We start from the raw sequence: 25,791 nt of genomic DNA, 5'->3' as shown, positions 1-25,791 counted from the left end.
AAAGATTAGGCCAAAATGGTTTGTGAATTATTGCTTTTCTGTAAAACTGCCAAAGGCTTTGTGACTCTCAAGGCATAATCCATTAACTCTTGATAATGAAAGGAGAAAGGCTATACTTGATGAAAGAATGTTAAAAAAAAACAGGATATATTTTTTTCTCTGATTTGTAGGGGACCTATTTGTCAAGCTTTCTCCCTGGAGCAGAACTGACTCTTTAAATGAAGACTCCCCAGCCTGGCTGCCTCTTGCCCTCTGCTTCATACACGGCAGGATCAATATATAGTGCACACTGTTTTTCACCCTGGAAGGGGAAAGAAAGAGCTAAGAGCTCTAAACTCTCCTGTGTTTCCTGCACCCTTCCTTCCCTTTGAGTTTCAGGATGGAGTATTCTCTCCCCCATTATTCCTAAATAGACAGAGCGTGGAAACATTCCTTCCAAGGGGTGGAGACAAGATGTAGAATGGGTAGGACATGAGAGGGATGGTGGGAGACGGTTGGAGGAAAAAAGGAGGGGATGTGTGTATGCGATATAATGTGGAAACTTAACTTGGGTTACCTTCAAGAAAAAAAAATCAAATCAACACAGAAGCTTTGACTGAGTCATTCTAGATCTATGGGGGGAAAGGGATCACCGTTCCAGCCGACATCAGTCTGAGCCACACACCTTGTGTGGATGAGCTCATAGATAATTATAGTTTAGGTAAAGGTTCCCCTTGACATTTAGTCCAGTCATGCCCAACTCTAGGGGGCGGTGCTCATCCCCGTTTCCAAGCCATAGAGTCAGCGTTTGTCCGAAGACAGTTTCCGTGGTCACGTGGCCAGCGCGACTAGACACGGAATGCTGTTACCTTCCCACCAAGGTGGTACCTATTTATCTACTCACATTTTTACATGCTTTCAAACTGCTAGGTTGGCAGGAGCTGCGACAAGCGACGGGAGCTCACTCTGTCCTGTGGAGCCAATCTTACAACTGCTGGACTTCTGATCTTGCAGCACAGAGGCTTCTGCGGTTTAACCGGCAGCACCACGACGTCCCTTCAAGATTATAGTTTACCAAGCACTTAAACACAAATAGGCTGAAATCCTGTAATAAGCTGCAAGTAGAGCAAGCCCATTGAATCAGTGGTGACTTGGTGAATCAACTTTTCCATAAGTACCCTTGATTTATTGGGCCTAATTTTTGTTGTAGCTTCCAATTCAGTTTCAAACATTGTGATATTACTTAGTGGTTACTGGGTATTCTTACAAAGCACATTGGATCCTGGAACTCCTATATGCACTGATTTCTTTGGATTCAGATATGTAAACATTTCAAAATTTCTTTTACTGCTTATCAAGGAGTTACAGTGGACAATATCATGTATAAAGGCAGATGGCGGTGATATTTAGATACAACACCACCGTCTAGAAGCTTTATTGGTCTGAACATATTTGTCCCGCCTGTCTAATGGACATTGCTCTTTGCCCTCCCCAGCTTTCATCTGTTTTCTTCTCTTCACCTGTTTTCCAATAAGTATTTTGCATTTATGGCCTAGTGCAGAAATCTGAGTCAGCTTTAGCTCCCCCACCTGCTCAAAACAAGAGCCGGAATTCTACTGAAGAAAGTGCATCTTCCTGTAGCGGGTCATAAAAGTGGATGACGAAGGCCAGGTGAATTTAAGGCAATAAACTAAACCTGACAACAGGAAATTGGATAAAGTAAATGTATTGAACGATACAAAAGCAAAGAACGGCACATTTTAAAGGAGAAGGCAGGCCAGCGGAGTTGTGACAAGGGAGCTTTCTAAAGGCATTTACCTGGAGAAAAGGGCAAGATTTTTCAAAAAGATCATTATATATATATAAAAGTGTGCTGCTTATTATAGGATGTTGCCTCTCACTAGTTTGCTTTATTTCTGGCATGTTTCAGATGAATTGCTATGAAGCACTTCTTCCTTTTCTACGGATTCCAGGAAAGTAGTCATTAAGATAAGCAGTCAGAGACTGGTTATTCCATGGCCTTCATGGAAGTCAAAGTTCCCTTGTATACACAAAGAGCGAGACACACATACACACAAAGCTATGGTCGTTCTAACTTTGCTAAACATTAAGCACCCAAGCAAAGCTTCAAAACGTGACTAAGATGCACAAGAATAGTTATTTTAAGAAGTCTTACCTAATGACACATAATCACATTGGCAAAAGTCATGTTATTTCCCCCTTTGTAGGCCGAATGCAATAGTTAAGGAAGACAGGAAACCACCCTCCTACACTTTTCTTATTGCTGATGAGTATCCAAGATTTTTTTTTCAAAATCCTGTTGTACTTCATACTTGTATCAGCAACTGAGAGCTCCTAAGGGCCACTTAACATGCCTCAGTGCATTGTGACAACAGCATGACAAAAAATCATGTCCAAGTTTATTCCAGTTATGTATAACTTTGTATGCCCCTAGACCATCGTTTAAAAATTGTGCTTACTGACTTCATTATGTACTTACTTGACTTAAAATAAACTGGGGCCTAAGGCAGTTTATACTATAATTTAATCATGCTACTTTTCATGTTTCTCTTTCAGTTGCATCAAAGGAATGGTGTGTCATTATAGCTAATACAGTGAGAGATGGGAAAGCTTTTTTGAGATTAGTAAAGGTAAAGGTTCCCCTTGACATTTAGTCCAGTCGTGTCTAGGGGCAGTGCTCATCTCCATTTCCAACCCAAGGAGCTAGCATTTGTCCGAAGACAATCCTCCGTGGTTACTTGACTAACGCAACTAGACACGGAACGCTGTGACCTTCCCACTGAAGTGGTACCTATTTATCTACTCGCATTTTGCATTTTGTATGCTTTCAAGCAGCTAGGTTGGCGGGAGCTGGGACAAGCGACGGGAGCCCACTCCGTCATGTGGATTCGATCTTTCAACTGCAGGTCTTCTGATCTTGAAGCACAGAGGCTTCTGCGGTTTAACCCGCAGCGCTACCACGTCTTTTTTTTTTTTTTTTTTTTTGGAGATTACAGTTCACAAAATTACTCATATGATGAGGGAGGGATTTGGGAGCTGCAGTCCAGAATACAGACTTTCCCCATCTCTGGTTGATGTGTAATGATTGAGCACATCCTCTTGTGCATAAGGTTTCAGACCAAATCCTTGTCTCAGTTGCTAAAAACTCTCTCTCACTCTCTCTCTCAAAACAAAATAATGTGCCCTTCCAATCAGTTTCTCAGGAAGAGATCTACAGTTAAGACAAACCAGATCCATGGTAAATGTAGGCACGGAGGCAAATACTCTTCTGAAGTCAGAGCTTGCAAATAACTGACCCCACGGCATCTTAGTAGAGCAGTGTGGTGCATTCACTCTCCTTGCAAGCAGGCTAGGGAAATTAAGTGAAATGCTTTCTGGTTCCTTCTAGTGGCCAATCCTGATATTTCTTCTTGAAAATATTTATAAAAAGATAAAAGCAAAGAATACTTCATTTCCTACATATGAGTAGTAAGAAAGCAACAAACTGAGAAATTCTTATCAAAATGTCTCCAAAATGTTACTTAGGGAAAAGCTAACTATTCAAGTCCGGGATCTATAAGGAACTGGGGAATGCACGGTTTACCAAAGCTGGTACGTATTTAAAGACTCAAATGAAGAAACTACTTCTCCTTTTGCATCACATGCTCATACATGAAAAGTCTAACTCAACTGATCATAATGAATTGACATCCTTTGATCTTATCTTGTCATGTGTGTGGTTTTTTTTTTAATGAATTCAATGTTATGTATGTTTTTCAATAGCAGCAATAACTAATTTCCGGATAAATATCAGGATTAGACACTAGAAGGAACCACAATGATTTTTTAACATGCTTCAAAATATTTTTAAATGCCTTTTAAAAGTAACATTTGAAATAAACTAGAAAATATAGCTACATCTAACTAATTTTGTGACTACATATTACATATAACTGTTGCTGTTAACTTTGTAATTTCTCATTTAATTATCTTGTTCACAAAAAGAAACTCAATGCAGGTAACTATGTTACCCGCTGATTGTCTTGCAGGTCTGTCTATTTACACAGAGAAGTTTATCAGACTAGAAGAAGCTAATTCCTAAACCTACAACAGAAACCTGCTTTATTTCTTTAGCCTAAACAGTCAAACCCAGTGAGAGGAGAAATTAATTTCTTTGCATTCTGGCACAAGATCTGTAGAAACAGACATTCAAGCACGTTAAGTCCTTATTAAATGAAAGACGGTTTCTTGGAACACGACCAGAACTCTTTAGATATCGTTTTATGAATATGTGATGCTGGTGATTTTATTAAAATGGTATGCTTGATTCTTTAAGAATAACGTAAGGGGGAAACTTAGTTCTCCACCCCTACCCCAAGAACCTTATACTGTAAATGTTGCCACAGGAGAAATCTGCTTCTTCCAAACTATATGTTGCAATTGATATGGGGATACTGTTAAAATGACAGCCGAATGTCCAGTGCTCCCTTTTCCCTGCATACTGTAATGTTGAAGCGCCCATCAAATTTTCAAGTCATTGTCTCTTCTGTCTCTCCATGTCTGCCAGGAGGAGCCAATAATGTGGGCAAGGAAAACATGGTATCACAAAAAGGGAAAGCCCAGAGTGAGTGACCACTGGTGAACACACTGAATCCTAAAGTTTGCACACGGACCTTAGCATAATTTTGTGCTGTTGCTGAGAGTTCCAAGGGAGAGTGGAGATTTGAACCCTGTTCTCCAGAGTCCTAGCCCATTGCACTATTCACTAAACTATGCTACTCATTAGATTCTTTAGCCCCCCCCCCGCCCCCAAGTTTGTTCTAGCCAAAGAAAGTTAAATTGCTACTCCTTGAACTCTTCTGGAAATAGTGGTTCAACTTTTAAGTGGTGCGCAGCTCTGCCCTGGCAGCATTTATTTAATACCCTAAAGCATGTGGTTTTGCCATCCCCTCCACCAGCTTTTTGCAATTTTGAAGTCTCCGCAGCTCTTGGAAGATCTCTGGGGGAAAAGAACTGGTCCCCGATATGCCAAGGTTGTCTCTTTGGTCTAGAACCCTAATGATGGTTACATCTAGCTTGTGGAACCCTTTGGCAAAAGGGATTCAGGAGGTGTTGGCCTTTTACTATTTTAGAGAGAATTCAGTAAAACTCTGGCTCTTTAGGAAAACATTGGGTCAAACATTTTAATAGCTCTTAAGGTGTATGTGTACAGTCAACTACTGCTTTGTTAAATTTGTTATTTGTTTAGATTTTTATTTAAGACTGTTTTAAATGATTATAATCAATTTAATGTCCTTTCAGGGAAATAGTTGAGATCTAAGCTCAACTTTGTGGTGCTGGAGGAGACTCTTGAGAGTCCCCTGGACTGCAAGGAGAACAAACCTATGCATTTTGAAGGAAATCAACCCTGAGTGCTCACTGGAAGGACAGATCCTGAAGTTGAGGCTCCAATACTTTGGCCATCTCATGAGAAGAGAAGACTCCTTGGAAAAGATCCTGATGTTGGGAAAGTGTGAAGGCACGAGGAGAAGGGGACGACAGAGGACGAGATGGTTGGACAGGGTCATCGAAGCGACCAACATGAATTTGACCCAACTCCTAGAGGCCATGGAAGACAGAAGGGCCTGCCATGCGCTGATCCATGGATCACAAAGAGTCGGACACAACTGAACAATAAACAAAAACAAACACTCAATTTTTCCCATCAGTTCCCCCCCTTACCCTTTAAGGAACTAACCCTCGGTGCTTCTTTGGTTGTTGGCTAACCATGCAACATACTGAAGGATCCATGAATAGTATAAGGAAAGGAGCCTTGTGCGAGAGTTTACCTTTGGAAAGTTTGGTCAACGTAAGGGGTTCTGTGTGTCACCAGGGACAGGACCTTTACAATGTGTGCCATATCCAGCCTGCAAGTTGGGGACATGGAAGGAGCATCTGTAACGAAGGCGAGGATTATGAACACCTTAGGAGGTCTCCCGAGCCATGCCAGCACTCTGATGGCTGATCCCTCCACTCTGGAAGTGCCATTTGGATTGCTTCTGACACAAACGAAGAAGAGGAGGAGGAGGAGGAGGACTACAAGCCAGAAATGTATATATACAGAGAAAGGCCGGCCCTGCCATTAGCCAGAGTAAGGCAGGCAGCCACCTCAGGAAGCACAGATTTTTAATATTGTGAAAGAGGAGGAAGCTGACAGTTTCTTAATTTGTTATTATTGTAATTTTATTGCTGGGTTTGGTACTTGTGAGATTCTCTACCTAATGCACCACTATAAGGGAGCTAGCATTAAACTGGGTGGAGAAAAGGGTGCGGCTTGGCGCACTGCCTCAGGCATGAAAATGTCTTGGGCCAGCCCTAATGAAGAACAATGTAAACCATAAAACACTGGAGTTATCTTAGGTGGTTTGTCTGATAACAAAGACCTCACAGATATCACCAAAAGTTACTCAGAACAAATAGGAGGGACAATACTGGGACCTATTTGATACAGCATGGGCTGAGTAAGCCTTTTTTCCCCCTGTACGCATGCGTTTTCAAAGGGATTAGGTAAGTGTGTACACATGTGTGGGTCTATGTCTCTTATTTGTGACTTACTCATGGATATGTTTCTTGAAAAATCATATGGATGATAAAATCCTATGTCCCATTTCCACACAGCGACGTTCGCACAATTTCTTCGAAAACCCAGTTCTCAAAGGTGAAATATTTACAGAAGCCTGGGACCTAACTACATATAGTCTGCTACTGCCAACTGCCATTTAGGCTTTAATAATAATTGTGCGCCATCAAGTCAACTGACTTATAGCAAACTTTTTCTGGGTTTTCTAGGCAGAGAGTACTCAGAAGTAGTTTATCATTCCCTTCTTCCGGTGGCACCCTGGATTGTGCAGCTTGCCCAAGGCCACCTAGGCTGGCTCTTCCCGGGATGTACCGTAGGCAATTGAACTCCCAACCTCTGGCTCGGCAGCCAGATACCTAACTCACTGAGCTATCCAGCCAGAAGATGAATATCTACAGTAGTGGTCACATCTTTGCATTTGAAAAAATGGTCTCTTGAATTCACTGTAACTGTAAGCCACCCAGAGTAGACTTCAGTCTAGATGGGTGGGGTATAAACCGAATAAATTAAATTAAATAAGATAGGTAAAAGGTAAAGGTAAAGGTTCCCCTTGACAATTTTTGTCCAGTCGTGTTCGACTCTAGGGGGCGGTGCTCATCCCCGTTTCCAAGCCATAGAGCCAACGTTTGTCCGAAGACAATCTTCCGTGGTCACATGGCCAGTGCAACGTAGACACGGAACGCTGTTACCTTCCCACCGAAGTGGTCCCTATTTATCTACTCGCATTTGCATGCTTTCGAACCGCTAGGTTGGCGGGAGCTGGGACAAGCGACGGGAGCTCACTCCGTCAAGTGGATTCGATCTTACGACTGCTTGGTCTTCTGACCCTGCAGCACAGGCTTCTGTGGTTTAGCCCGCAGCGCCACCATGTGGTAATTCACGTAAATTAAATGGCTACAAAGGGGTGCTCTTAATATATTTGAGATTTTTCCATGGTAAAGCAATAACATAAAAAAATATACTCTTGTTGTTTCAGATGCACCGGCTTTAAAAACACTAGCGTCAGCTTATGGAAATGAGCAAGGCATAGATGAACAAAAAATCACTTAGATGATACAGTGATTTTTGTATTTCATTCTCCATTTCCTTTTTTTCCCATATGTCTGAAGAAGTGGACATGATCCATGCAAGCTCACATTAAAATATAATAGTCTTTCAGGTGCCACATGTTTTTGTCTTGTTTTGTTTCTTTGGAATTTAATCAATTGAGAACTTGACGAATCAGCACTGATGCAAATCAGTGGGTTACCTTAGTTCAGGGTAACAACAGGATGTAGGTGTTTAAAACCTAGGAAGCACCTGAATTCGTTTCCATTCTTCCCCTTCATTCTCTTCTCCTTTTGTATCACATTAAACTTTAAACCTGGCTCATACTTTATTCTCTGTAAATGATCTCTAAATGCTGAGCACTTCATAAATAGAACATAATTACCATTGTTATAGATGGATAAATAATTATAACAGCAATAAACTTCTGCATGTAGCACAAGCTTCTTTATAGAAGATCTACATATACATTTATATGTTGGTCCTCTTCACTGGGACCAACAGAGATAATCTGTTCCTTCCTTTTATGGAACCCCATTCCCCTTCCAAAAATACATTGACTCTTGCAAAGTATTAGAGCCTCAGCTTCAGGATCTGTCCTTCCAGTGAGCACTCAGGGTTGATTTCCTTCAGAATGGATAGGTTTGTTCTCCTTGCAGTCGAGGGGACTCTCAAGAGCCTCCTCCAGCACCACAATTCAAAGGCATCAATTCTTGTTTAGAAATAGAACTAAGTTAAAAGCACATTCAGCCCCACATTTCTTTCTTTGTTAAGGACAGCTTTTGCTCAGATTGCCAGAAGCAAAGGGATTAAAATTTTATGGATGATGAAGATGGAGGAATGAGCACTATAGAGAGTGAATTTAGAAAGCCATTTTGTCTCGAAACTCTAGAACTTACAGTTCTCAACGGGTTCAGGCCACGTTGTCAACTTCTACAATTCATTGTCATCTTCCTGCTCTTAGAATTGCAGGGCTGGAAGGGACCCTCTGGATCATCAGAGTCCAGCCTCAGCAGTTCCATAGCTCTGCCTGAATGGGTCTACCAGTGAGGAGCTCCCCAAATCCAACATGGTTAAAGAAAATAGCAGGCCTTGCAGATTCAGGATATATGGATCGTGCTCTGCGTTCAGTTTGGTGAATCATAGATCGCACTGCCTTGGTCAAGGGGCTTAAACCCGAAAGGTTTAGAGATGCCATACAAGCCAGGTAAAAACTCATGGTAATTGTTCTTAAAGCAATTCAAACTCATTTCCCCCAGCCCACCTCAAATCAGTGATTGTAATGATGAAATTCATATTGCTTTGGCTATCAACTACACGACGGCTGGTCTTCTTGTGTCATTTCTCCTTAAGCCTGAGCTGTTACGTTGATTTGCAGTTATTCGTCTGGATCAGAGGTGAGAACTACGTGGTCCACAGCCAGCGTGGGTCTCCCAAGCCGCGCTCCATGTTTTTTACTCCAGAATATAAAACAACCACAGCCTAGACCCCAGTAGTGCCTTCCGCTTCCAACGTGGTTTATGCTCACCTTACCTGCGCACAACCAGTTTCAACGTCTTGCAGGAGCCCTTCACCAAAGAGATGGCTCTCCTCCTGGAACTGCTTAGCTCCACCCCGTTGATGTTCACCAGCTCATCTCCCGGCTGCAGCCGAGAGTTCAGTACATCTGCTTTCCCTCCTTTTTCAATCTGGGTGGCGAGAAAGAAGAAAAATCAAAACAATGCTTCCAACAATGCTTTTCTCTACCCACGGCTTCCTCTCTTTAAAGACAAAAATAACACACGGCGTGCATCACAAGGGGTGTTCAAACATATTTTTTTTATGTCAAACTTGAACAAGTGGGAATTACGGCACCACTCTTGCAGAGTCTGATAAAATCTCTTTCTATTCTAGGTACAATGTCCTTACAAAACTTCCAGGAAGGAGATTCCACGGGCTCCTTAGGCAATTTTAACTCTGTCCGAAATTGCTCTTTACTGTTAAGAAGCAGCCATGTGTGAACCTTGCAGGGAATTCAGTCTGTTTCCCAGTCTTAATATCCACGGGTTCCACTTGCTCATTTAATATGTGTTCATGAACATTTCCATGAGAAATAAATATGAAATATAAATCAGATTAATGACTCAATAGGCACCAAATTCTTACTGCCAAGACTAAACAGGTATGTGTGTGTAACTCACAGAGGTACTTTGGAGTATATGTGGGATGTTTTAAAATTAAGTGCTGCATTGTTGTTTCATGAATAACAAATCATTTCTTCTGCTTGTAAGGAAATACCTTGTGTTACCGTGGTTAAACTGCAGTACTGCAGCCAAAACTCTGCTCACAAACCAGGTTCAATCCCTGGTAGCTGGCTCAAGGTTCACTCGGCTTTCCATCCTTCCAAGCTTAGTAAACAGAGTACCCAGCTTAGAGAGGCAGTGGGGGCAACATGTAGGCTGTATAAAGCCCAGAGAGTGCTTTAAGTGCTATGAGGCAGTCTATAAGCAGCATACTTTATGTTGCTTTTTACTTTGAAACTAAAAGGCAACAACAACACACACAAACACACACACACAAATCATAATGTGCCCATTCTTTGCAAGGACTCATCAGCCATGTGCTTGTGACTTGAAGTGGGCCAGGCGTCCTGTGATGTGCACATCCAACCTATAGAGAATTGTTTCAAAAGCAAGTGGTACAATCACAAAAATAATAATGTGCAATTCTTCCTGCATTGTGGCAGTTCACACTGCAGACAGAGGAGCGGCAAGTTCCCTGTTTGCACACCAAACAGAGAAGCGAAGTACAAAGCAGAAGGCGTTTATCCCACATTTCTTCCTGATATACAGTTTGGCTTTTCCTTGTCCATGGCATTGTTCTTTTATGGATAAAACAGAGACATATAACACAGACACACACACATGAGTCTCCTCCGTCAACTGTCAGTATCTGCAGCCATTCTAGGAAGCTGAAGTGGTAAGAAATTGATAAAATAAGTGCACCAACATTATAATCTGAGAGGTCAGTAAACAGATAGCCAAGTGGCATTGGGCATATTGGCCTCTGTTGACTTTCTCTAACTGAATGCTTGTAGGTGGTCAACCTAAACTGTAACTAGTCCTTAAAAAGTTACTTTTTAGATTGAATTAGCAAAACGTATATATATTTCGAACTGCTAAATAGCTCAGGTATCTGGCTGAGGAGCTAGAGACTATGCCTCCTTGACAGGGGCCATACTCAATAATCCATAGGGCCCCTTCCATCTCTGCAGTTCTAAGATGATGATGATGATGATGATTGTTATTGTTATTGTTGTTGTTATGATATTAGATCTTAAACTATGGTAATTGACCTGCTCCTATGCTTTGGTATTAATTTAAAAGTCATCTCAGGATTAATCTGTGCAGAAATGTGCTCGGTTAGACCAGCCTGTGGGTTCATGATAGCATCTTTGAACTTCTAACATATTGCATTTTGAACAAGGCCATATTGTGGACATTTGCCTGGATAAAATATTTGCATTTAGGGTGTGGTGGCTGCCTAGAGAAATACAGCAGCATTCAGATCCAGCAAGCAACTTCATGTGAGACATAACTCTGCCTTTCACCAACATCGTATTGATTGCAAAAGCAAACGAAAGCCTGGGGGAACGCATTACCCAAGCACCTGTTTCTACAGAGAGTCTGGAAGACAGCAAAACCAGGAAGCACATATATTTAGCTGTATATGAACCCAGCTATTTTGCTTATTTTACAATACCTACCGTATTTTGCAGTGCAATCCTATGTACATCTACTTAAAAGCAAAAAAGTGTGCTGCTTATTCTACCACCCCATAGCGCTTAAAGCACTCTCTGGGCAGTTTACAAGTTAATGACACAGGCTACACATTGCCACCTCATTGATTTGGGTACTCATTTTACTGACCTCAGAATGATAGAAGGCTGAGCGAACCTTGAGCCAATTACTTGGGATTGAACCCCAGGTCATGAGCACAATTTTGGCTGCAGTACAGTAGTTTAACCACTGCGCCACGAGGCTCCTAAAGGCACTCTTATTGAGTTTAATGAGGTTTTGTCCCCTATTTGAACGAGGACAGGTTGCAGTCTTTGACTAATTACATAACGCTGCCTTTCTGTAACAAATGATGAAATTTCTTCCTACAAATTCAGCCCTCAAACCTCAACCCCCCTTTTTTTCTCTTGTTCTTTTGATTTCCAGCTAAAGTTTCACTGCTAGTAATATTGGCAAGCAGTCAGTCTACTAAGAGTGGCACAGAAACGAAGCCAAATTTGCTGCAGGCCCTAGGGATGTAAAAGGGATCGGGCTAACTTATCTGACTCCTTGTGGCAACTCTGAGTTCCTAATCCAATAGCAGAGAGAAGGCTGAGCCCTTAAGTTGATTTTCCACCTGCAGGAGCAGAGTCATTTCTGGCTCCATTACCTGTTTCTATTTAGGAAGCAAAAAGAACCCCCCTCTCTTCATCTTCTTACTTAACAAAGCTGGAATTATGAGTACTAAAGAAGCATGAAATGCGGAAGCAGAATTTCTTGTTTTGCATGGTGCTAAGACAGCCAACGGCCAAACCTCCTGGCAAATAGAAGGGGAAGATATGGAGGCAGTGACAAATTTTACTTTCTTGGGCTCCATGATCAGTGCAGATGACAGCAACCACGGAATTAAAAGACGCCTGCTTCTTGGGAAGAAAGCAATGACAAACCTAGACAGCATCATAAAAAGCAGAGACATCACCTTGCCGACAAAGGTCCACATAGTCAAAGCTATGGTTTTTACAGTAGCGATGTATGGAAGTGAGAGCTGGACCATAAAGAAGGCTGACTGCCGAAGAATTGATGCTTTCGAATTGTGGTGCTGGAAGAGACTCTTGAGAGTCCCTTGGACTGCAAGGAGAACAAGCCTATCCATTTTCAAGGAAATCAATCCTAAGTGCTCACTGGAAGTACAGATCCTGAAGCTGAGGCTCCAATACTTTGACCATCTCATGAGAAGAGAAGACTCCCTGGAAAAGACCCTGATGCTGAGAAAGTGTGAAGGCAAGAGGAGAAGGGGATGACAGAGGATGAGATGGTCGGACAGTGTCATCAAAGTTACCAACATGAATTTGACCCAACTCCGGGAGGCAGTGGAAGACAGGAGGCCCTGGTATGCTCTGGTCCATGGGGTCACGAAGAGTCGGACACAACTTAACGACTAAACAATGACAAGAAGACAGCCAACATCCTGCACCAGCACAATCCAGACTCTGCAGCTAGTAAAATTAACTTCTGCAGCCTACCTACATTATGCAGATTAGATATATTTGCAAATGCATTGTTTGTGCTAGTTACGTGTCAAGGAGCAAATTACTGCAAAAGTCATTTCCTGATAAGAAATCCTGCCTGCTATCTATTCCGTATTCCACATCAAACCTCTGCAGGAGTGTTCTTACCATCAAGCTCACTCTGAAGTACATCTGTTTCAAGTTGTGATGGATAAATGGAGTGGGCTATTTGGAAAAGCATGGTGGTTTTGTACCCCATTGGTCTGGAACTTGGGAGATTGGTAGCTTCTAATCTCCATCCCACTCTATCTACTAAGGATTCTGCATACCTCCAATGAGGTCATAACCACATGATAACACCAACTTGGATTATCAATTCCCTTCTTGACAGGTGTGATAAGAAAGTTAACTGAGGGCATGGTTACAATATGAAAATGAATCAGGATTTGGATTGATTTTTTTAAAATCATTTTAAAGTCACATGGTTCTCATGTGTTTTTTGGGTTGGTGGGTACATCCTCTTGGGAAAACTTAATCCATTTTTAAACTGTGTTGTATAATGGCTGAGAGGGCGACATGAGCTTTTAGAATAATTGCATCTGAGGCTTTGTTCTGCACTGGTCCAACCTTGTGCTAGCTGCCTCTCACAGACACTAACTGTGGCGTTATCTTTAATATTTTTAAAAAATTCTTACCATCTGGTACAGTGATAGTTCAGTATGACAGACAGGTGGGAAAAAACTAAAACTGAAATTTCCCTGCAGCCTGACATGTGCTTAGGGAGACACACACAGAGAGAGAGAGACAGTTCACATATGTCAAAATGATTCAAATTAAATTGATAAACTCCCAGCAGAGACAAGATTCAGACACAGGACCTTTAATTTTTTCCCCCCAGAAATTAATGCTCCATTAAAAGGGGTCAGGAGGGAGATAAGAGAGATGGAAATCTCCTTCACCTCTCAAATTATTATGTGCCACCACTAGACCAGGTAACTGTGGTCCTCCAGACATTGTGGCCTTCAACTCCCTTCCACCTTAGCCAGCATATACAATGGTGAGGGATTATAAAATAGATCATTTAATATCTGGAGGATGGTAGATGCCTACCAGCACATTAAAATGTATGCAGTGAGTCCTGTAGCCCTACCACTTTCAGACACACATTGGTTGAACACAAGCAGTAACATCTGGAAAGGGTTTGGGCTAAAGATATAGTAACCTCACCTTCAAAGAGGTACCCTAATAAGTGCAAAAAACTAAGAAGACGTTTGATGCAGCAGAGCAAAAGTGCCCGCTCTAGAGATTCACAAGCAAAACATGAAGACTACAAAACAGCTCATCTTGTTAGATCACCACTTGTTCATTTCACAACATTCAAATCTCCACATTTTGTGGCACCACGTTGTGTGAATTCATTATGGTTCCTTAGACACACCCAGTCCCTCACACACACACACACACAGTCTTTCCATCATATTATATTCCTTTATTCTTCACTGGCTTGTCCATGACCCTCAGACAGTGAAAGAAGGTTAATAGAAGCTTTAATCTTATAATGGATCTGGCTGTGCTTTTATAGGGTAGCTACAGCTCAAATTACATCCAGATACATTTTGTTATTTGGACAAGCAATTCGGGCCTGCCACTCAAATATTTAAAAATCATTTGCAGAATTTCCAGAAAAGACAAAAAAAGCCCCTCCCCCCCCCAAAAAAACTGAATTCAAAGTAGATACTGTCTCTGATATGGAAGGACAGTTGGTCTAAACAGCCCATAACTAAGGCCTCTCAGATCCATGTATGAAGGTTTCCATTCCATGTCTCTTTACCCAAACAGAGGCCCTTAATTAATTACCTGGCTAATTCCACACATTCCAGAAGCTTATGGGCTTGTATTTCTTAAAGACCATCGTTACCTCTTCTGTCCAGAGTTACCGTGTTTCCCTGAAATTAAGACAGCGTCTTATATTAATTTTTGCTCCAAAAACGCATCAGGGGATGTTTTATTTTATTTTATTTTTTTCAAGTACAACAATCTGCATTTATTCAAATACAGTCATGTCATCTTCTGGTTGCCGCACAATGGTGGAGGGAGGGTTTCACTTCACTAGTCCTTATTTTGGGGGGGTAGAGCTTATATTACGAGCATCCTGAAAAATCATGCTAGGGCTTATTTTCAGGTTAGATCTTATTTTCGGGGAAACAGGGTAGGATTGCCATGTTTTTTTCTGAGATAATGGAGCAGGAAAGAACAGAAAGTAGTAGTGGTAGTAGTAGTAAAAGAGGGAGATCAGTTTTTCTTGTTTTCTTTCTGTTGGTTTCATTACCGATGCCAAATGGGCACCATGTCCATATAGGAAAACTATAGGCTGGTCTGCTTAGGGAACAGAAATGTCACAGGCTGGTGGTCTTAACGACCACCTGAAACAACATGAAGATATTCCCATCGCTTTACTTCTTGACCACGTAAAGCTTTGCCTGCTCGCTTTCATTATCTGGGTTTGCATCGCAGCATGACTGTGAGGGGCAAAAAGGCCCACTCGCCCCCCACAAAATAGTAAATGGCTTTTGAAACAAATGGGAATTCCTGAGGCACATTGCGATGTGGTCTGACAAAAGGAAGGATGAGTGGGACTCCCCTGAGCATTTTCTTTTTTTAAAAAACAAACCTCTTTTTTCATAATCTTTCAAGATATGCAGCTATAGAAAGCATTTTCCTCTGAGGATCCTGCAAGGAATGAGCAGCAGCAATGAAAAACTACAGTATAGTAAACCATTAAAACCAGATCCTCAAGGAGAAAAAAAAGGGAATTTGGAATAATTTTGCAGTTGTAAAGAAGATAAAATGCCAAGCACTTCTATAGCACAGTCCATTTCACGTTTAGAGTGCATTTGTCCAGAACGTCACTTGATCACCAGCCTTGCTGAACATTTTCAAGGCCTTGGCACTGCTGAAGAAGATGCCAGCCAGCCATCCCAAGGCAATTTTGCAAAGACTGAATCTGTAACCACTGTGAACCAATTGATTGAGCCCAGTGGATAAGGAAGCTTAAGGAAAGGGCTTCTGCCCATTGTTGTTGGTTTAAAACAGAGAGAGAGAGAACTGTAGAGCTGCTATTCCTCAAAGAATAAAAATATAGGCTTTACCGGTAATTACCTTGATGTAGGCAATGGACTTCAGTTTTTCTTACAATGGGGAATAGAAGGATAAGTTCTTTGTAATGATCACTATCTACAGTATTCATTTTGTATTCTAGGATTTTAACATTTTACTTATATATATTTATATACACTTTATATATATATATATCTTCTTTAGGTTCCATGCATCAGGGAGCATGATTGCAGAAATGTCCCAAGTAAACTCTGCAACCCAATGTGTCCAGAATTCCAATTTTTTATTGCTTCCAAAACCTATATATATCCTTTAGGTTCCATGCATATGCACATACACATATGTAATATGCAATCTGAATTACATCGCAAATTTGTTAGGCTTTTTTAAAAAAATACAAATCTTTGAATTTGTTTTCTTTTCCAAATTTGTTACCTTTTTTGTAGAAAAAAAATCAAACATTTTTATTGTGTTTGCAATATCTGCTTGGAAAATTAGCTCTAGAGAACCCGAGAGACAGTTGTATGTATAGCATATGTTTGAATTTGAGCCTTCAGATGGAGGAGAAATAGTTCATGACATAAAGGATTGCCTGGGAAGAAAGTATATTTAAATGATCATACAACCTGATATGCCCCATGTGACAAAGGCCGGACTCTTCTGCTCTGATCTCAGATAATGCTTTCCATATCTGAGCAGAACTTGTTTCTAAGAAAACATGCATAGGATCCAGCTACAACAGCGCTTGGGCAAAGTGAGAAGCAATAGAAAGGAAAGTGGACAAACAAAGATAAATTAAAAAACGAATGATCCCATTCAAATAAAGACCATGAACTAACACCAGCAGATGGTCTAATAAAAGCAGCTTGGTGGCAAAGGTCATTCTCAACATCCCTTTCAGTTCTAATACGGTCGTTTAATGGCAATGTTGACTGTTGTCTGTACTAGCCTTGTTTTGCTTTTTACGAGGCTCGTGCGTGGCCTTTTACCATCCACAGAAATTCACACGACTTGGAACGTGGCAAGCCTATGACTATAAGCAGGATTTTTTTTCCTTCATAAAAAAGGTTAAATAAACCCAGGAAATTGTCTCCTTTCAGATGTTTTTTAGATAAAAATGCAAGAACAAGGAACACATGTGGTCAGGAGTCCATAACCCACTCAACCAGGCCATAAAACCACACAGCCGAAACCTCTGGCAATGTTAATAGAACAGCAAAGCCTCCTCTGGCTATTCTGTCCATTTATTTGCTTATCTGCTGGATGAAGAAAGGTGGTATAGCACCTTGAAACCAGTGCCGTAACTGGTGGGTATATATTTATCTCCCTTTGTTTAAGTGGATTCTGCTTTTGTTACCTTTAGGAACAAAAGACTCTGCCCAATATTGCATGAAGCTACTTGCCTGCTGATCCCTGAATCATCTCCTCTCATTGCCAGCAGCTTTTCTGGATCTGAAAGATCTTGCCCAAAATCTCCTGCAATTTGTTCCTTCTGAACGGAGATGAGCTATCCATGTTTACCTATTTCTTTTTATACACTTGATTCTAGGTACTCCATAAGCAAACTTGTCACACTGGCAGGGAAATTCTGAGAATTATAGTTTTACAAAAAGGAACTTTTCCAAGGCTGTCCATACTGCATTTGGCCGTATGTCACAAAATGTGGAATCCTTCAAAAATGCAGCAAAACTGAATATGGACCATCAGTAAAACAATGTTATCCTAATAGATTTCACAACACTCTACATATCTTTTATAAATGTCATGTAACATTTTAAAGAAGTCTAATTCACATAAAAGCATTGCAGCATAGCAGCCACCAAAAAAGTCCATATTTGCTTTATATCCCATGATATTGTGCTTATATAGGATGTCCATCTTAAGTGAAGACTCCTAAGAATGCCATTGAAGATAACAACACTTGTGTGGAAAGGACCAGGTGTACTTCCAGATCAGGGTTTCATTTTGCAATAATCCTGCCTCACTCATAAAAGGGCTGTGGCTGAAATATTATCTCCTCTCCTCTGCAGATCTTCTACCATACGGAAATCAGTTAAGAAGGGGAAGACGTAACAGCTACACAAGTCATTTTCATCGCTAGGAGACATTGATCTGGAAGTTTCCATTTAATGTGAGCAACCAAGGCAATCGGCATCTATTTTAAAAAGCTCTTCAATGAGCTGAACAGCAGTGTTTTACTTTTTAATTAGAAATGGATTATAGAATGATGATTATGTAAATAATAAAAGGTAGAGAATTAATCTAAACTTTCTGAAGCATGAAGTGAAAATATGCCACTTTACTTCTGCAGGTAGTCCTACATTCCTGCCTGCTGGCATCACACTCTGGGGCACTTATCTCTGAACATGTTACCATCCACTAGACACTTAATGGTGTGTTTTCCTTGCTGCAATGCATCGTCATTTCTCTAAGCAGCATAATATAGATCTAAGTGATTTTTGTTCATCCGTTCCTTGCTCATTTCCATATATCTGACACTAGTGTATTAAAGGCAGCAATGGAAGGCAGGAGGGCCTGGCGTGCTCTGGTCCATGGGGTCATGAAGAGTCGGACACGACTTAACGACTAAACAACAAAGTGTATTAAAAACTGATTCACCTGCAACAAGAGTGGTTTTTTTTAATGTTATTGCTTTATTGAGGAGTGGAAAAATCTCAACTATTAAGAGCATCCCTTTGTAGCCATTTAATTTATGTGAATTACCTATCTCATAGTTACAACTCAACGAATTGAAGAGACCATTTTTCAAATGCAAAGATGTGGCCACCCTTCTTGAAATATAACCACTGCTATGGATATTTGTCTACTGGCTGGATAGCTCAATGAGTTAGATAAGCCAGAGGCTGGGAGTTCATTTCCCACTGTCTGTCCTGGGAAGAGCCAGCCTATGTAGCCTTGGACAAGCCGCACCATCCCAGGGCGCCCCCAGAAGGAAGGAATGGTGAACCACTTCTGAGTATTCTCTACCTACAAAACCCTGAAAAAGGTGACCAGAAGTCAGAATTGACTTGATGGCACATTATTATTATTATTATTATTATTATTATTATTATTATTATTATTATTATTATTATTATTATTATTATTATTATTATTATTATTATTATTATTATTATTATAGGTATTTAATGGTTTTAAATTTAACCCGTTTAGATAGCTTTTTTTCCTCTTGTATGTTCTTTTGAAATGTTAGCCTCGGGCTTAGCAAAAGACAGCATGCTACTTTCAAATAAAAAGAACCAGCTTAAGAGCTTATGGTCTCTTTATACATGATGACATCAACTCAGGTGTACAATGATTTTCAAGCAGGAAATACCAATTGCGTGACAGTTTCTAGCCTTGCCTATTCATTCCACTCTGATTCCTCACCAGACAATGGAAACATGATCCTTTCTGGATTCTGGTTGTTATCCTGTAGCCGAGGGATCCCAAAAAGCTCTGCAACAGCTTTTGTCTCTCATCCTTTCCCCAGCGACCTCCTTCCGCTTCAGCATACTGAACCTGCCATCAACACTTATCAGAGTGCTAACATTTGTTCTGCAACGTATTTGTTGCCCGGGAAAAGGTGTTTATATTTGCCACCACTGGTACTGTTTACTGGCTTTAACATGTAATTTAGTGGGTGTTTCCAAAGAAATCAGGGAAATCTAGGACTATTTTTCATTTTTAAAAAAACCAACACAAAAAGTAACAAATTAGGCAATGCATTACAGAACAGTCAATGACCAAAACTGGGTTAATGAGTCACTTTGGAAAGCAATGAGTAACAAGCAACTTTTAACAAGTAACTTGGTACCCATGACTAACAATGCTCTGATGACTATTAGGTAGCCTGCAGAATGGTCAAGAAATGCTACTATTCCAGGCACCGTAAGAAATTAAAGCTTCGGATAGTTTTTTTGTTTTGTTTTGTTTTGTTTGCTGCCAACACGGACTCTTCGCATCAGTCCACTGCTAGATCTTCCCTAGGCAGCATGCCCTGAAAAATAAAAAAAGACAGAAATTTGCAGGGGGGTTGGACTACATTTCCCAGAACCCCGCAGCCAGCCTGGGTCTCTAGTGGCTTTGAGATGCTGCAAATATTTCCTGCCTAGGAGGTGGGAAGCCCTTTAAAATCCTTGTTTTTTCAAATTAAACTTTTTTTAAAGCCAACCACCACCTCCATACCTGGTTTCTCCTTAAGACCATTTCCATAGGTAAGAGGCTACAAAACATAAATTCACTATGGCCATTTCGGATAACTGGATGCAAAGATGTCAGAGTTTAATGTTCCATGGAGTCAGAGGTTCTATCCTCAGCAAGAGCATCTGAATGGTTATAAAATTATATAACTTGTCTGCCTAGATCTGTCAACATCCTTGTTTCCAGCTTTTATTGTATACTCTTACAAGTACAGGGGACCCTCGACTTACAGACGGCTCCACTTACAGACTTTTCGAGTTACAGACTTCTCTGGCTGCAAAATTTAGGTTCGACTTGCAGCCGGAGAATTGACCTACAGACCAGGGGAAAAAAAAGCCAAAATGGAACAAAAACGGCCAGTTATGGATTAATCGGTTTTCAATTCATTGTACATCAATGGAGCATCGACCTACAGGCTTTTCGACCTGCAGCCACCATTCCAATATGGATTAATTCCATAAGTCGAGGGTCCACTGTATACCATAAAATTTGACCAAACTCCGGGAGGCAGTGGAAGCATGGCGTGCTCTGGTCCATGGGGTCAAGAAGAGTCGGACATGACTTAACGACTAAACAACAACAATCTTACTACTTTGAATGTTTTTGGTGTTGCTTATGATTTTTGGTTTGGCTTGTTTAACCTTTTTATATTTGGATACTCACTGTTAATGTAGTATTATCTTTAAATGATGTAAGCCGCCTTGGGTCCTTTTAAGAAGAAAGGCAGGGTAAAAATATTATAAATAAATAAATTATCATGTAATTGCATCTCTTAGGCATGGTTCCTGTATAACTGCATTCCACTATAAACAATAACACATAACACAATTTCCTGTTTCATATTATATTGCAGCAATTGTCCAAAAAATCCTATTGGGAAAGTGACTCATCACATTATACAAACCAATGTATCATCTCCTTTCCACAGAAGGGAGCTAATCGGCTCAGGGAAACCCAAGGTTTGCATAACCACTCTCATCCAAAATGAATAAGAATAAGAATAATGTCATCAAGAGGTGATTTGCCAGTTTCTCCTTCTGGTGGTGTTTTGGGACCATGGATCTCAGCAGCAAGGCATGTAACCCCCACCAGCAACACATGTTCAAGGTCATCTCAGCTGGCCCCTTTCCTGAGAAAATATACTGGGGGTTCAAATCTATGATGCTTGACTCCTCAGTCAAGTGTTCCAAACCAACATACCAAACAATTTTTTCAACTTGAGTTGCGGGCGGAACACAATTGTTGTTGTTGTTTAGTTGTTAAGTTGTGTCCATCTCTTCGTGACCCCATGGACCAGAGCATCCCAGACCCTCCTGTCTTCCACTGCCTCCTGGAGTTGGGTCAAATTCATGTTGGTCACTTCCATGATACTGTCCAACCATCTTGTCCTCTGTCGTCCCCTTCTCCTCTTGCCTTCACTCTTTCCCAACATCAGGGTCTTTTCCAGGGAGTCTTCTCTTCTCATGAGATGGCCAAAGTACTGGAGCCTCAGCTTCAGGATCTGTCCTTCCAGTGAGCACTCAGGGTTGATTTCCTTCAAAATGGAAAGGTTTGTTCTCTTTGCAGTCCAGGGGAACACAATTACTGTATAGCTTTTTTGGTTTTCCAAGAAAAAGGAATGGGAGGCTTACAAACTGACCTACATCTGGCATGGAAATAATATGGAATGGGGCCCAAACCACTCCAATCTGATTCACCATACATTCCAAAGCTCCCAATTGTTTTTCAAATTGGACTGGAGGGCATGTGACTAGTCTTTGTAAACACTGGAACAGGTTGACAGTTTGGCAAGTGAAACATAAAATGGAGAGAGGTAGAATGATATTTAACAGGGATAACTTCAAAAGTTCTACACCTGGGGGATGGGGGAACCCAAACACACAGTTACAAGATGGGAGATATTTGGCTCAGTAATAGTATAGTAAGAGTGAGAAGGATCTTGGAATCGTTGTAGACCACAAGGTGAATATGAGCCAACAATGCAATGTGGCTGCAAAAAAGGAAAATGCTATTTTAGAATTCATTAACAGAAATATAGTCTCCAGACACAATGAAGTACTAGTTCCTCTATATTTGGTTAGGGCTCATCTTGAGTATTGTGTCCATGCTGGACACTGCACTTTAAGAAGGATGCCAAGAAACTGAAACAAATTCAAGTATCATCAGGGAACTGGAAACCAAGCTCTGTGAGGAAGGACAGAAAGAACTGGGTATGTTTAACCTCTAGAAAAAAAAGACTAAGATATGATAGCATTTTTCAAATACTTCAAAGGTAGTCATATAGAGGAAGGGTTCTTGATCATCCTGGAGTACAGGACATGTAATCATGGGCTACAGGAAGTCAGATTTCGGCTGACTATCAGGAAAAACCTCTTAACTGTTAGCAGTATGACAATGGAACCAATGACCTTGAAAGATGGTGAGCACTCCAACGCTGGAAGGATTCAAGAGAAACATGGACAACCCTATGTGAGATTTGCTCTGATTTTGATTCCTCCACTGAGCAAGGGGTTGGAATTGATGGCCTTGCAGGCCCCTTCCAACTCCATTATTCTGTGATTCTAGAAAAGACAGGAGGAGAGGAAATGGCATGGAATATCCTTAAAATTCAGCATGGCATGTTGACATCCTGAACAAGGGTACCTAGCACTGTAACATTTTTATTGTACGTCCCACTGAACCAATTCATTTGTAAATGATAACTACATTGATTTGTTCTCCATATACATGTACTGAGCAAAAGTGCTTTTTATAAGCTATAGGCCTTCTCCTGGTTCAGCATTTCCTTGAATAAACACCATTAGCTTGTCGTGTCAAGCCGCAGGTGGTAAACCCATCCAGGCGAGCAGATTGACTCACCAGGAGGCGCCCAAATGTGGCCATACGTCTCTTGCTGTCTCCTCTCATTCCTTTTATTCTCCTTCAGACATTTGTCTGATGTTTGTTGCTGCTGACACAAAAGAGCAAAATAAACAAAAAACAAAACACACACACACACAGTGAGGAACAAAGTGACCAACCAAGAATCCCATCATTGGGAGAAAGACAGGACATATGATGGAACTCATCTTAATTGAGTCAACCTCGTGCCCAATAGTACTATCAAGTGTACTAATAAGCTTTACATATCCTGTATAAAGAATTGTCAAGTGTATAAGCATTATAGGCAGTAGTAAATCCAGCTTTAATTCTGCAGACCAACAGATATTCTTTCCTATCTGCCAATCCAAATTCATTCAGTTCACTGCACACACCACAATTATAAGCCAATTAAAACTCATCCCCACATTTCCCATTGAGAATTTTATACCACCTAAGTTTTTCCTGCACTTCTTTGAAGGTCATCTTTGATGCCCCTCACCATTCATCACAAAATACCACATCTTTAGATTGTGTTACTGAGACTGCTTTGATAGAAGTTTATGAAGTTGTCACTTTCCTCCTATTTCATCTTCTGCTTTTGCAAGGGAGAGAAAGACAAGACTCCTGCTTCAGTTTTTGACTACCAAGTGGCACAGGTGTATATCATATTAAAAAGCCTCCAGCTGTTAGGAAGCAACCTTCATCGTTTCACTACTGCTATACTTGGTACTGCATTTGAACATGTGGACCCTTACAGGTTTGTCAGTCTCTGAGGTCCTACAAGATTATTTGAAGAATTTGCTGCATCAGAGGTGACTAACACAGCCACTGCCCGCCCCCGCCCCCTTTCTGGTTTGAAAAGATTTGGAAAATGGTAGCAATTTGTATATTTTGCAGAGTGAGGTTGGAGGAAACAGATGCTGAGTGGCAGTGATAAAAGAAAGAGTAACAGTAGAAGGCAGACCTCCGTGGCATGTCATTGTCTTTTGCTGCCACCCTGTGTCCAGATTTGTAACTTAGCTTGAGAAATCCATCAGAATTTAACAATGCACATGTTGTTCCCACAGAACTCAGAGGGCTGTTTAGATTTTATATACTCTGGCACCATGGCATGTTATGCATTTAGGAATGCCCCTCAAGAATTATTCATTCAACTACTGAACGATGGGCACCTTTACTACAATCATGTCACTGGACATGATGAGGATGTACAAGATTTGGATTCTTGCCTTTAGCGGGGGGGAGTAGACTCAATGGCTTTATGGGCCCCTTCCAATGCAATTATTCTATGATTCTATGATTTATCAGCAGCTGTTCTCTGCTATGCAAAGGAAGTCCTGAGAAACACATAGTAAAAGTTTTATTATTTTTAACACAATAATAAAAATCAAAACCATTCCGAAAACATTTTAATGTGCCCTGAAACAAAGGGACCAAGGTCCAGTGCGAGACTTTAGTACCCAATAGCAGCATAGTTGGGGGGCTCCCTCCCTTCCAGTTTCATTATTTTATTTGAAGAGGGGCACAAGAGGATCTTAGGGGATCCCCGCTCAGCCTCTGATGCAAACACTGCTGCTACTGAAGAGCTCCAGGAACAGAAATAGGATTTTTGTTTTGTAGTTGTTGTTGTTTAATTTTAAATAGAAGTTTAATCTTGGAAAAAACATTCACGGGAGCATTCTGGGATGGCTGTGGGAACTGCAGAAATGCTCCTCACATTGTCAAGGGCAGATCATCATGGACATTCCACTATCATCCAGATGGCGTTCTCTTTATCCCACTTTGTACAAACTGTTTCTTCCCCTTTTCAGTCCTTCTCCAAATCCAGGGTTGGTGGGTTGGTTTCTTGGTACCTCTTTGTTTTGGTGGGAGAAGGCCTTATTAGGTACTATTTTCTGTGTTTCACATAACAGTTCTTGCTCAAATTATTGTGAGGGGGGGGACCCTTTGCAAGATTTCAGTTCTCGTTCTGTGTACCAGGCAGGTGGTTGGGTGCCAAGAAGCTTTCCCAGGCTTGAACTCACATCCTTTCCCAACTAGTTAATCATGTTCTGCAGCAGGCCTCTATATGCTATAGCCCTATACATTTATTGGAGCCCTTGAATTAAACGAGAAGATTCTGGACTAGTAATAACTGTTACAGCTCTCCCTGCTGCAAGAGACTATAATTTTGCCCTAAGGATACATTTCACTTAATTAAATTGTAGAAGTCAGGAGCTTATATAGAGATCTGGACCTAAGACATGAGACTCAGAAGGTTTGAAACAACACTGTGACGGAGACAGTAAATCTAATTGGAAAGCTGTCCCTTCAAATAGACCTTTTGCCATTCTTGCTCTTGAGTCTCAAATATTGTTTCTTGGTGGTCTTCTTATCAAGGCATCCACTCTTTAAGTAATTAATATGATGAAGACTTTTTATTTGAGTACCGTTGGATCCCCAAGTTGAGTCCCTTTTGGTTGCCAAGCAGATTTGCAGGATGTGAGAGCATACAGGAGAAGGCCACGTGCCCACCTGAGCTATAAAACATTTCAGGTCTCTTCCCTGCCTCGACAGCAGGGGTGATAAACCTGGAACAAAGACAGCTGTTTTTCTGGCTAAACTGGTGCCCAATGCCATATCCGTCTATAACCTTGATCTAGTACTGATTTAATCTAACACTTGACAAGCAACAACCAATAACAATAGTAAAAGAAGAAGA

General features: G+C 41.0%; 1 protein-coding gene across 1 annotated transcript in view; it reads right to left on the bottom strand.

The window, feature by feature from the left end:
- The window catches only part of SHROOM3 (shroom family member 3), a 212,177-nt gene that overhangs the window by 160,914 nt on the left and 25,472 nt on the right, over positions 1-25,791 (bottom strand). The window contains exon 2 of the mRNA XM_078394482.1: positions 9,179-9,333. Coding sequence (XP_078250608.1) covers positions 9,179-9,333 — 155 coding nt within the window. The remainder of the gene's footprint in view (positions 1-9,178; positions 9,334-25,791) is intronic.

Source organism: Pogona vitticeps, chromosome 5 (assembly GCF_051106095.1).
Source record: "Pogona vitticeps strain Pit_001003342236 chromosome 5, PviZW2.1, whole genome shotgun sequence".
NCBI lineage: Eukaryota > Metazoa > Chordata > Lepidosauria > Squamata > Agamidae > Pogona > Pogona vitticeps.
Note: the sequence above shows the minus strand (reverse complement) of the source record. Positions and strands in the feature narration are given on the sequence as shown.